This window comes from Argopecten irradians, chromosome 2 (genome assembly GCF_041381155.1).
Source record: "Argopecten irradians isolate NY chromosome 2, Ai_NY, whole genome shotgun sequence".
Classification (NCBI taxonomy): Eukaryota; Metazoa; Mollusca; class Bivalvia; order Pectinida; family Pectinidae; genus Argopecten; species Argopecten irradians.
This window is the reverse complement of record NC_091135.1, coordinates 44740183-44752404: the sequence shown is the minus strand read 5'-3', so window position 1 is coordinate 44752404 and position 12222 is coordinate 44740183. Positions and strand designations below refer to the sequence as shown.

Genomic DNA, 12222 nt, shown 5'->3' with positions numbered 1-12222 from the left:
GTGATAATGTGCCACGGCAGGTCTTTTGTTTTGATTGAAATACGAGAAAGGTAAACTTTAAATATAAACATGAATATTTCCATCAGGTACAGAAAGGTTCGATTTGTCTAAAACATCATGACATCTGTATTGGTTTTATAATTTCTTATAATAATAATTCAATAATACGGCAATGCTTTTATAATTTTGCTTTATCTGTTTAATTACCGGTCATTTTATTGCTAGTGTAACATTTCTATTTTTTTTTGTTTATTGTTCACAAGTAAGTGTTAGAATGGCAACTTTCCATCCTTTAGTAATTTGTCAAACACAATGTAAACGTCACCGGTTCTGATCTTACCCGGTAATATCCAGTCAGATTTTCAACTTATTGAAAAGTAAAATTCAACAGCAAACAAAATATACAAAATGTGATAAAAAAATCCTTCAACATTTAATGTAAAATATATAAAAAAAAAACCAATAACTTTCCCAATTATCCTTTTAATCCTCTATTAGGTATCCTTGCTAAAACAACCATGGCCATTGTTTAGTAATCTTACAAATAAATGCTATAGGGATCTCGGCGCCATGGGCTTCAGACAGAAGCTGGTCTCCAATCGTCCAAACACTTTGTACCGCCTCCTCATACGTTCTTCCGTACATTTTAGGATATGCTGTTGTGATCCGAAAAGCTCCTGAACATTCTTGATATCTCCCGTTTACTAGACACCTCGGTCTACACACTCGCCCACATGAATCATATGTTGTCATATAAAACTTCGCTGCGCCATTGTCCGGTTTCTTAACCCCAACATACGCCATTGAGGAAGAAATAGGAAGCCTTTCGTCGACAACTGCAAAGTCTTTATATCTTCCGGAATAATCTATTCCGTCTGTCTGTACAAATACCTTTGATGCCCCTGAACCGGATATGTGGCATTTTGGGTATGTGGCAGGTACTTTCTGTTTGATTTCTACTTTGAACGTGTTGTACTTGGATGGAGAGAACATGTCGGTGTTATTTACCAATTTTCCATCTTTCATAATGAAGGACTCGAACTTAGCTTCAGGTGGTCTTTCAAATATTATCCTAACTGGAACAAATGTCCATCTGTTGACGTCACTGACTCCATCAATAACGAATGTGTTTTGGTATGGAGTATTCATTTGGGATGCGTCATTTGAAAATTGAGATGTCTTGTTTGTTGGTTTTTCTCTAACACTTCGGCGCCCGCGGATAGGAATGGTTGTCATTGACGCTTCCCCACGTGTACGTGGATCCCGAAGGCCGGTCTCAAATCTCTCTCTGATAGGGACTGGTCGTGATCCAAGTGCTCCTGGTGTACTGGTAAATCCAGGCGCGAATCCTCTGACCGACACGCAGAACCCAGGGGGTACACATTGAAGGTAGTCACTACCCCCGCATTCTGGACAAGTTGGGGAAGGTGCATAGGGGGACTCAATATCGTTTCGGTAACCCTGGATATTCATCAAACTGAATGGAATCATTTGGGACATAGGATCGTGCATTGCATTGCCCTTTCTGGGATAATCAGTTTCTGGATTGATACCCGAATTTCGCTGAACGTTCCTATACATGCTCCAAAGATAATCGATGAATGCGTGGTGCATGAAGAAAATTGGATCCTGTGGCGATGTTGATATTCCGGACATCTGACCATCAATCCAGACATGAACGGCATTATGGATAGTTTCAAATGTTATCTGGGGTAGTGGCGCTGGCTCTGTGACATCAAAGATACTAAAGCTTGACATAATGGCATTGACAGAACTGTCACTGACCAGAGATCCATCATTTCCTATGTTTCGGACAAGTGGCACGCGATCTGCTGTTGGAACCCTGGGCCACCCCCCAAATGGACCCGACGTGACACTGCCGAATCCTTCCCCAAAGAACTCCGGTGTCCAGACAACAGAGTCGGTGGGTTGCGGCATTCTGTAGTCGAGTCTGCTGTCCCAGTACGGTATAGGCATTCCCAGAGCTTCCTCTAATCTGGAATACAGATGTCATATCTAGTTGTAGTAACTGTGCATGTACAAAACGCGAGCAATGGATAAGCATGTACTCTCTATGTCTGATCTAGTATTTGTAATTGGACAATCGGAGTTAAATGTTTACAAAATTGGTAACCATATCGATTGAACAAATGGTGCTTTAAGCAACATACCAGTATGAAAAGTATAACCAATTCTTTATTGCCAAGTAAGAGGCTGTTTTTTTAGCATTTGATGTCACGTTATGCTTATTATATAACATACCACCTTACCTCAGTATGTCATCAGTACATAATAATTGTTAACATCCAGCACAGGGGAAAGGAAGAATTGTTTTAATAATGGTCTATGGAAATAAGTACACAAGTCACTATTGAATACCAATCCTTTTGGTAATTAAGGGAATACATGAAGACGAAGTGTCATTTTACAGAACTTAGTTATTTACTCTTAAATGCTATGTTTTTCTTAAACATTTCAAAGAAAACCGTAAAGGAATAAAATCGGGCAGAATTTATTAATTCATAACCTTGAAAAAACACCCTGTACAAGCTATGACTTAAATGAATAAATCTGAAAATATAATACCTTTATGATATCTATGAAAACTCAACTTACAAGAGAAGATAGATTCTATGCCAGCCAAGGAAGTTGGGTCCGTCGTGAGCTGCCTGTATAATAGCTGGAGGCATGTGCATTTCCGCAATAGCATAGTAAGGTACGAACGGGGGCTGACCCGGAGACAACTACAATACAGCAATATAGTTCATGATCATTTATGGAATATTTCTTGGGGAAATCTTTGTAAAAGATTAGTGGTTACTCTGTGAAAATGTTGATATGTTCTAATCGCTTCATCTTAACACTTTATTCCGATAAAATGATTAAAAGTCATTAGCCACATTTACATACATTCCATCTGCTTAATCACCAACTATGTATATCAGGGTCAGACCATTAACCCCAGCGTTTGAATTAAATAACAATTACATTAACCTCAAGTTATCCAGTAATTAGACCAAATACTATGTTAATCCAGCCTCAGACATTAATCATATGCTACAATTGGTTAGAACGACATCACATGATAGCCAAGCTATTTTGGAATCTCATATTAGATTAGTACGTTACACATTAATATATCGACTTCGGTAAGAAGGTTTCATATATTAGACTAGACTGGCCACCAGTCTCTAGAATATTAAAAAACAAATCACTAAAATTTGGCTTGATTATTTTTGTCTCTACTACATGCCTGATTCTAGAGACTGGTCAAATCCGGTTTTAAACTAGGGGGAGATAATCTAGTAAAGACCTCTGCTGAGAAAGTCTTATCAACAACTTAGGGCCTGGTGGCCAGTCTAATATTAGACTTGTAGAATGAATGATGTATAAGTCTAGAAGGTGCATAGGGTAGAACACTCACTAGTTAGGTTAGAAGATACATATGGTAGAACACCCGTGTTAGGTTAGAAGGTACATATGGTAGAACACTCTCTAGTTAGGTTAGAAGGTACATATGGTAGAACACTCTCGTGTTAGGTTAGAAGGTACATATGGTAGAACACTCTCGTGTTAGGTTAGAAGGTACATATGGTAGAACACCCGTGTTAGGTTAGAAGGTACATATGGTAGAACACTCGTGTTAGGTTAGAGGTGCATATAGTAGAACACTCTCTAGTTAGGTTAGAAGGTACATATGGTAGAACACCCATGTTAGGTTAGAAAGTACATGTGGTAGAACACTCGTGTTAGGTTAGAAGGTACATATGGTAGAACACTCGTGTTAGGTTAGAAGGTACATATGGTAGAACACCCGTGTTAGGTTAGAAGGTGCATATAGTAGAACACTCGTGTTAGGTTAGAAGGTACATATAGTAGAACACTCGTGTTAGGTTAGAAGGTACATATAGTAGAACACTCGTGTTAGGTTAGAAGGTACATATAGTAGAACACTCGTGTTAGGTTAGAAGGTACATATAGTAGAGCACTCGTGTTAGGTTAGAAGGTGCATATGGTAGAACACTCTCGTGTTAGGTTAGAAGGTACATATAGTAGAGCACTCGTGTTAGGTTAGAAGGTACATATGTTAGAACATCCATGTTAGGTTAGAAGGTACATATGGTAGAACACTCTCTGTTAGGTTAGAAGGTACATATGGTAGAACACTCGTGTTTAGGTTAGAAAGTGCATATAGTAAAAAAAATCTCGTGTTAGGTTAGAAGGTACATATGGTAGAACACTCTCGTGTTAGGTTAGAAGGTACATATGGTAGAACACCCGTGTTAGTAGAAGGTACATATGGTAGAAAATCTCGTGTTAGGTTAGAAGGTACATATTGGTAGAACACTCGTGTTAGGTTAGAAGGTACATATAGTAGAACACTCTCTAGTTAGGTTAGAAGGTACATATGGTAGAACACCTCGTGTTAGGTTAGAAGGTACATATGTAGAACACTCGTGTTAGGTTAGAAGGTACATATGGTAGAACACCCATGTTAGGTTAGAAGGTACATATAGTAGAACACCCGTGTTAGGTTAGAAGGTGCATATAGTAGAACACTCGTGTTAGGTTAGAAGGTACATATGGTAGAACACCGTGTTAGGTTAGAAGGTACATATGGTAGAACACTCTCGTGTTAGGTTAGAAGGTACATATGGTAGAACACTCGTGTTAGGTTAGAAGGTACATATGGTAGAACACTCTCTAGTTAGGTTAGAGAGGTTTAGAGGGTGGCATATGGTAGAACACTCTCGTGTTAGGTTAGATTGGTGCACCTCTCATATTAGTTAGAACACTCTGTCGTGTTAGGTTAGAAGGTGTATATGGTAGAACACTCTCGTTTAGGTTAGAAGGTGCAAATAGTAGAACACTCGTGTTAGGTTAGAAGGTACATATGGTAGAACACTCGTGTTAGGTTAGAAGGTACATATGGTAGAACACCCGTGTTAGGTTAGAAGGTACATATAGTAGAACACTCGTATTAGGTAGAAGGTACATATGGTAGAACACGTGTGTTAGGTTAGATGGTACATATAGTAGAACACCCTGTTAGGTTAGAAGGTACATATGGTAGAACACTCGTGTTAGGTTAGAAGGTACATATGGTAGAACACCCGTGTTAGGTTAGAAGGTACATATGGTAGAACACTCGTGTTAGGTTAGAAGGTACATATAGTAGAACACTCGTGTTAGGTTAGAAGGTACATATGGTAGAACACTCGTGTTAGGTTAGAAGGTACATATGGTAGAACACTCTCGTGTTAGGTTAGAAGGTACATATGGTAGAACACTCGTGTTAGGTTAGAAGGTACATATGGTAGAACACTCTCGTGTTAGGTTAGAAGGTACTGTGTAGAAGACCTGTGTTAGTTAGGTTAGAAGGTACATATAGTAGACACCTCGTGTTAGGTTAGAAGGTACATGTGGTAGAACACCCGTGTTAGGTTAGAAGGTACATATGGTAGAAACTCTGTTAGGTTAGAAGGTACATATGGTAGAACACCCGTGTTAGGTTAGAAGGTACATATGGTAGAACACTCGTGTTAGGTAGGTTAGAAGGTACATATGGTAGAACACTCTCGTGTTAGGTTAGAAGGTACATATGGTAGAACACTCTCGTGTTAGGTTAGAAGGTACATATGTAGAACACTCTCGTGTTAGGTTAGAAGGTACATATGGTAGAACACTCGTGTTAGGTTAGAAGGTACATATGGTAGAACACTCGTGTTAGGTTAGAAGGTACATATGGTAGAACACTCTCGTGTTAGGTTAGAAGGTACATATGGTAGAACACTCGTGTTAGGTTAGAAGGTACATATGGTAGAACACTCGTGTTAGGTTAGAAGGTACATATGGTAGAACACCCGTGTTAGGTTAGAAGGTACATATGGTAGAACACTCGTGTTAGGTTAGAAGGTACATATGGTAGAACACTCGTGTTAGGTTAGAAGGTACATATGGTAGAACACTCGTGTTAGGTTAGAAGGTACATATGGTAGAACACTCGTGTTAGGTTAGAAGGTACATATGGTAGAAACACTCGTGTTAGGTTAGAAGGTACATATGGTAGAACACTCGTGTTAGGTTAGAAGGTACAATGGTAGAACATATGTGTAAGACTATGGTAGAACACTTCGTGTTAGGTTAGAAGGTACATATGGTAGAACACTCGTGTTAGGTTAGAAGGTACATATGGTAGAACACTCGTGTTAGGTTAGAAGGTACATATGGTAGAACACTCGTGTTAGGTTAGAAGGTACATATGGTAGAACACTCGTGTTAGGTTAGAAGGTACATATGGTAGAACACTCGTGTTAGGTTAGAAGGTACATATGGTAGAACACTCGTGTTAGGTTAGAAGGTACATATGGTAGAACACTCTCGTGTTAGGTTAGAAGGTACATATGGTAGAACACTCGTGTTAGGTTAGAAGGTACATATAGTAGAACACTCGTGTTAGGTTAGAAGGTACATATGGTAGAACACTCGTGTTAGGTTAGAAGGTACATATGGTAGAACACTTTCGTGTTAGGTTAGAAGGTACATATAGTAGAACACTCGTGTTAGGTTAGAAGGTACATATGGTAGAACACTCTCGTGTTAGGTTAGAAGGTACATATGGTAGAACACTCTGTGTTAGGTTAGAAGGTACATATGGTAGAACACTCTCGTGTTAGGTTAGAAGGTACATATGGTAGAATACTCTGTGTTAGGTTAGAAGGTACATAGGTAGAACACCGTGTTAGGTTAGAAGGTACATATGGTAGAACACTCTAGTGTTAGGTTAGAAGGAACATATGGTAGAACACTTCGTGTTAGGTTAGAAGGTACATATGGTAGAACACTCTCTAGTTAGGTTAGAAGGTACATATGGTAGAACACTCTCGTGTTAGGTTAGAAAGTACATATGGTAGAACACTCGTGTTAGGTTAGAAGGTACATATAGTAGAACACTCGTGTTAGGTTAGAATTTTGGTTTGTTTTTATTTACGTCCTATTAACAGCCAGGGTCATGTAAAGACGTGCCAGGTTTGTTGGTGGAGGAAAGCCGGAGTACCCGGAGAAAAAACCACCGGCCAACGGTCAGTACCTGGCAACTGCCCCACATGGGATTCGAACCCGCTTCCCAGAGGTGGCGGGCTTGTGGTAATATGTCTTAACCACTCGGCCACCGCGGCCCCAGGTTAGAAGGTACTCATGGTAGAACACGTGTGTTAGGTTAGATGGTACATATAATAGAACACCCGTGTTAGGTTAGAAGGTACATATATTAGAACACTCGTGTTAGGTTAGAAGGTGCATATGGTAGAACACCGTGTTAGGTTAGAAGGTGCATATGGTAGAACACTCTCGTGTTAGGTTAGAAGGTACATATGGTAGAACACCCGTGTTAGGGTAGAAAGTGCATATGGTAGAACACTCTCGTGTTAGGTTAGAAGGTACATATGGTAGAACACTCTCGTGTTAGGTTAGAAGGTACATATGGTAGAACACTCGTGTTAGGTTAGAAGGTACATATGGTAGAACACTCGTGTTAGGTTAGAAGGTACATATGGTAGAACACTCGTGTTAGGTTAGAAGGTACATGTGGTAGAACACCCGTGTTAGGTTAGAAGGTACATATGGTAGAACACTCTCGTGTTAGGTTAGAAGGTACATATGGTAGAACACTCGTGTTAGGTTAGAAGGTACATATGGTAGAACACTCGTGTTAGGTTAGAAGGTACATATGGTAGAACACTCCGTGTTAGGTTAGAAGGTACATATGGTAGAACACTCTCGTGTTAGGTTAGAAGGTACATATGGTAGAACACTCTCTATGTTAGGTTAGAAGGTACATGTGGTAGAACACTCTCGTGTTAGGTTAGAAGGTACATAAGGTAGAACACCCGTGTTAGGTTAGAAGATACCTATGGTAGAACACCCGTGTGTTAGGTTAGAAGGTACATATGGTAGAACACTCTCGTGTTAGGTTAGAAGGTACATATGGTAGAACACTCTCGTGTTAGGTTAGAAGGTACATATGGTAGAACACTCGTGTTAGGTTAGAAGGTACATATGGTAGAACACTCGTGTTAGGTTAGAAGGTACATATGGTAGAACACTCGTGTTAGGTTAGAAGGTACATATGGTAGAACACTCCGTGTTAGGTTAGAAGGTACATATGGTAGAACACTCGTGTTAGGTTAGAAGGTACATATGGTAGAACACCCGTGTTAGGTTAGAAGGTACATATGGTAGAACACTCGTGTTAGGTTAGAAGGTACATATGGTAGAACACTCGTGTTAGGTTAGAAGGTACATATGGTAGAACACTCGTGTTAGGTTAGAAGGTACATATGGTAGAACACTCTCGTGTTAGGTTAGAAGGTACATATGGTAGAACACTCTCGTGTTAGGTTAGAAGGTACATATGGTAGAACACTCGTGTTAGGTTAGAAGGTACATATGGTAGAACACTCTCGTGTTAGGTTAGAAGGTACATATAGTAGAACACTCGTGTTAGGTTAGAAGGTACATATGGTAGAACACCCGTGTTAGGTTAGAAGGTACATATGGTAGAACACTCGTGTTAGGTTAGAAGGTACATATGGTAGAACACTCGTGTTAGGTTAGAAGGTACATATGGTAGAACACTCGTGTTAGGTTAGAAGGTACATATGGTAGAACACTCGTGTTAGGTTAGAAGGTACATATGATTAGAACACCCGTGTTAGGTTAGAAGGTACATATGGTAGAACACTCTGTGTTAGGTTAGAAGGTACATATGGTAGAACACTCGTGTTAGGTTAGAAGGTACATATGTAGAACACCGTGTTAGGTTAGAAGGTAATTGGTAGACACTCGTGTTAGGTTAGAAGTACATATGTAGAACACTCGTGTTAGGTTAGAAGGTACATATGTTACACTTTTTTGGTTTGATTAACGTCCTTAACGGGTCATGTAAAGACGTGCCAGGTTTGTTGGTGGAGGAAAGCCGGAGTACCCGGAGAAAAAACCACCGCCAACGGTCAGTACCTGGCAACTGCCCCACATGGGATTCGAACCCGCTTCCCAGAGGTGGCGGGCTTGTGGTAATATGTCTTAACCACTCGGCCACCGCGGCCCCAGGTTAGAAGGTACTCATGGTAGAACACGTGTGTTAGGTTAGATGGTACATATAATAGAACACCCGTGTTAGGTTAGAAGGTACATATATTAGAACACTCGTGTTAGGTTAGAAGGTGCATATGGTAGAACACCGTGTTAGGTTAGAAGGTGCATATGGTAGAACACTCTCGTGTTAGGTTAGAAGGTACATATGGTAGAACACCCGTGTTAGGTTAGAAGGTGCATATAGTAGAACACTCTCGTGTTAGGTTAGAAGGTACATATGGTAGAACACTCGTGTTAGGTTAGAAGGTACATATGGTAGAACACTCTCGTGTTAGGTTAGAAGGTACATATGGTAGAACACTCGTATAAGGTTAGAAGGTACATATGGTAGAACACTCGTGTTAGGTTAGAAGGTACATATAGTAGAGCACTCGTGTTAGGTTAGAAGGTACATGTGGTAGAACACCCGTGTTAGGTTAGAAGGTACATGTGGTAGAACACTCGTGTTAGGTTAGAAGGTACATATGGTAGAACACTCTCGTGTTAGGTTAGAAGGTACATATGGTAGAACACTCTCGTGTTAGGTTAGAAGGTACATGTGGTAGAACACCCGTGTTAGGTTAGAAGGTACATGTGGTAGAACACTCTCTAGTTAGGTTAGAAGGTACATGTGGTAGAACACTCTCTAGTTAGGTTAGAAGGTACATATGGTAGAACACCCCGTGTTAGGTTAGAAGGTACATATGGTAGAAACACTCTCGTGTTAGGTTTGAAGGTACATATGGTAGAACACCCGTGTTAGGTTAGAAGGTACATATGGTAGAACACTCGTGTTAGGTTAGAAGGTACATATGGTAGAACACTCGTGTTAGGTTAGAAGGTACATATGGTAGAACACCCGTGTTAGGTTAGAAGGTACATATGGTAGAACACTCTCGTGTTAGGTTTGAAGGTACATATGGTAGAACACCCGTGTTATGTTAGAAGGTACATATGGTAGAACACCTGTGTTAGGTTAGAAGATACCTATGGTAGAACACTCGTGTTAGGTTAGAAGATACCTATGGTAGAACACCCGTGTTAGGTTAGAAGGTACATATGGTAGAGCACTCTCGTGTTAGGTTTGAAGGTACATATGGTAGAACACCCGTGTTATATTAGAAGGTACATATGGTAGAACACCCGTGTTAGGTTAGAAGGTACATATGGTAGAACACTCTCGTGTTAGGTTAGAAGGTACATATGGTAGAACACTCGTGTTAGGTTAGAAGGTACATATAGTAGAACACCCGTGTTAGGTTAGAAGGTACATATGGTAGAACACCCGTGTTAGGTTAGAAGGTACATATGGTAGAACACCCGTGTTAGGTTAGAAGGTACATATGGTAGAATATTCTCGTGTTAGGTAAGAAGGTACATATGGTAGAACACACTCGTGTTAGGTTAGAAGGTACATGTGGTAGAACACTCGTGTTAGGTTAGAAGGTACATGTGGTAGAACACTCGTGTTAGGTTAGAAGGTACATATAGTAGAACACCCGTGTTAGGTTAGAAGGTACATATGGTAGATCACTCGTGTTAGGTTAGAAGGTACATATAGTAGAACACCCGTGTTAGGTTTGAAGGTACATATGGGTAGAACACCCGTGTTAGGTTAGAAGGTACATATAGTAGAAAAATCTCGTGTTAGGTTAGAAGGTACATGTGGTAGAACAATCGTGTAAGGTTAGAAGGTACATGTGGTAGAACACTCGTGTAAGGTTAGAAGGTACATGTGGTAGAACACTCGTGTTAGGTTAGAAGGTACATATGGTAGAACACCGTGTTAGGTTAGATGGTACATGTGGTAAAACAATCTCGTTTTAGGTCAGAAGATTTTAGAGGATAAAATAATTATGATGGATTTACTGTTGTTTTCGAATGATACTCGAAGGGATAAATCTATTTCATTGTTTGTTTGCGACCTAATATACATTACATTTAGTTTTTATATGAAGAGTAAAACAAACATCGTATAATGTATTACAAATTAGTCCTGTAACATTAGTAAATGACTTCACGTTGACGAAGATTGGATTAAAATGATAATATCTAGTATTCTGATTTTAAACAATTCACTTACTATAGGTTGTTGTAGTTGGTTAAGTCTAAACACAAATGTTTCCCATTCCTGACGAGAAAGGGTTCTGATTTCTCTTCTCACACCCATTATACTGGCCCCAGGAAAACCTTGTCGCTTTGACCTATGGCCTCTTTTCTCGTGCTTACTGATTACCCTTCGCATCAGTTCTCCAACGTAGGCGATTGTTTGATTAGTCACCTGTCGTTGCGGCCGGAGATGGGCAGTCTGGTATAGGTACTTGGTAATGCAAAGCATATTAATTTCCTGGGAGGGCTTTTGAGTAAAATCTATGTTCTGTGTTTGGTATTTGTAACACTCCTGGAGAACATCTGGCATCGGTATTTGCTCGACAAAGCCATGGCTTGTCCAGATCATAAACCCGAGAAGCACTGCGACAATAAGAGTTGGGCACATACTTCCGGAAGTCTTCAAAGAGACAAAAATACAGATGCGTTTAAAAAAAACTGTCTTAAAGTGAGATAACAGATTGAAAAGTGAAAAGTTCTGCTTGAAAAACATTATTTCATTTCTTCTAAAAACAAAGTGACAAAACGCCACATCAGAGCCTGTTATCATGTTAGAATCAAAGTAAATATTTTATTCATTTTGAATAAACAGTGGGAAAATAGACTAAACCCTGTCATAAACAATAATCATAACATACTCACTTAAACGTACTTTTCAATGAGTAGAATAGTTTAGTACTTATATTAATGAAGAATATATGTAAAAAAATCTATTGTTTTGTGTAATTGAATATATATTTATATCAAATTGCATACAAATACATTCCGTCTATCATAAGTATGATGTGTTTGTAGCAAATATTACATAATACATCAGGTTACATAATATGCATAAATCTCAGCATAGTTCTTACCATGACGGACCAAGTCTGGCGATGAAAAGCTAAGGACTGCACAGAGATGAGTAAAGTACCTACTTTTTATATACATTTTATGCTAATTTGATACAAATTTCCGTCATATGAGTCTGATGGTATG

The 12222-nt window shown here is 39.5% G+C and overlaps 2 protein-coding genes across 2 annotated transcripts in view; one reads left to right on the top strand and one right to left on the bottom strand.

The window, feature by feature from the left end:
- Positions 1-12222, top strand: part of LOC138315642 (uncharacterized) — a 37451-nt gene that overhangs the window by 280 nt on the left and 24949 nt on the right. The window lies entirely within an intron of this gene.
- Positions 460-11632, bottom strand: LOC138316658 (tyrosinase-like protein 2). Its single transcript, XM_069258329.1, has 3 exons — positions 11219-11632; positions 2617-2744; positions 460-1996 (listed from the first exon to the last, which is right to left on the bottom strand). Exons 1-3 carry the CDS (start codon positions 11630-11632, stop codon positions 508-510), a joined length of 2031 nt encoding a protein of 676 aa, XP_069114430.1. The 3' UTR covers positions 460-507.

What these genes read in the sequence shown, in the direction of transcription:
- LOC138316658 (XM_069258329.1), bottom strand. Translation starts at nt 11,632, where the DNA reads ATGTGCCCAACTCTTATTGTCGCAGTGCTTCTCGGGTTTATGATCTGG. An exon ending in ACCAACTACAACAACCTATA is followed by an intron (nt 2,745 to 11,218) that starts GTAAGTGAATTG and finishes GCTGTATTGTAG; the next exon opens with TTGTCTCCGGGTCAGCCCCC. An exon ending in CATAGAATCTATCTTCTCTT is followed by an intron (nt 1,997 to 2,616) that starts GTAAGTTGAGTT and finishes TCTGTATTCCAG; the next exon opens with ATTAGAGGAAGCTCTGGGAA.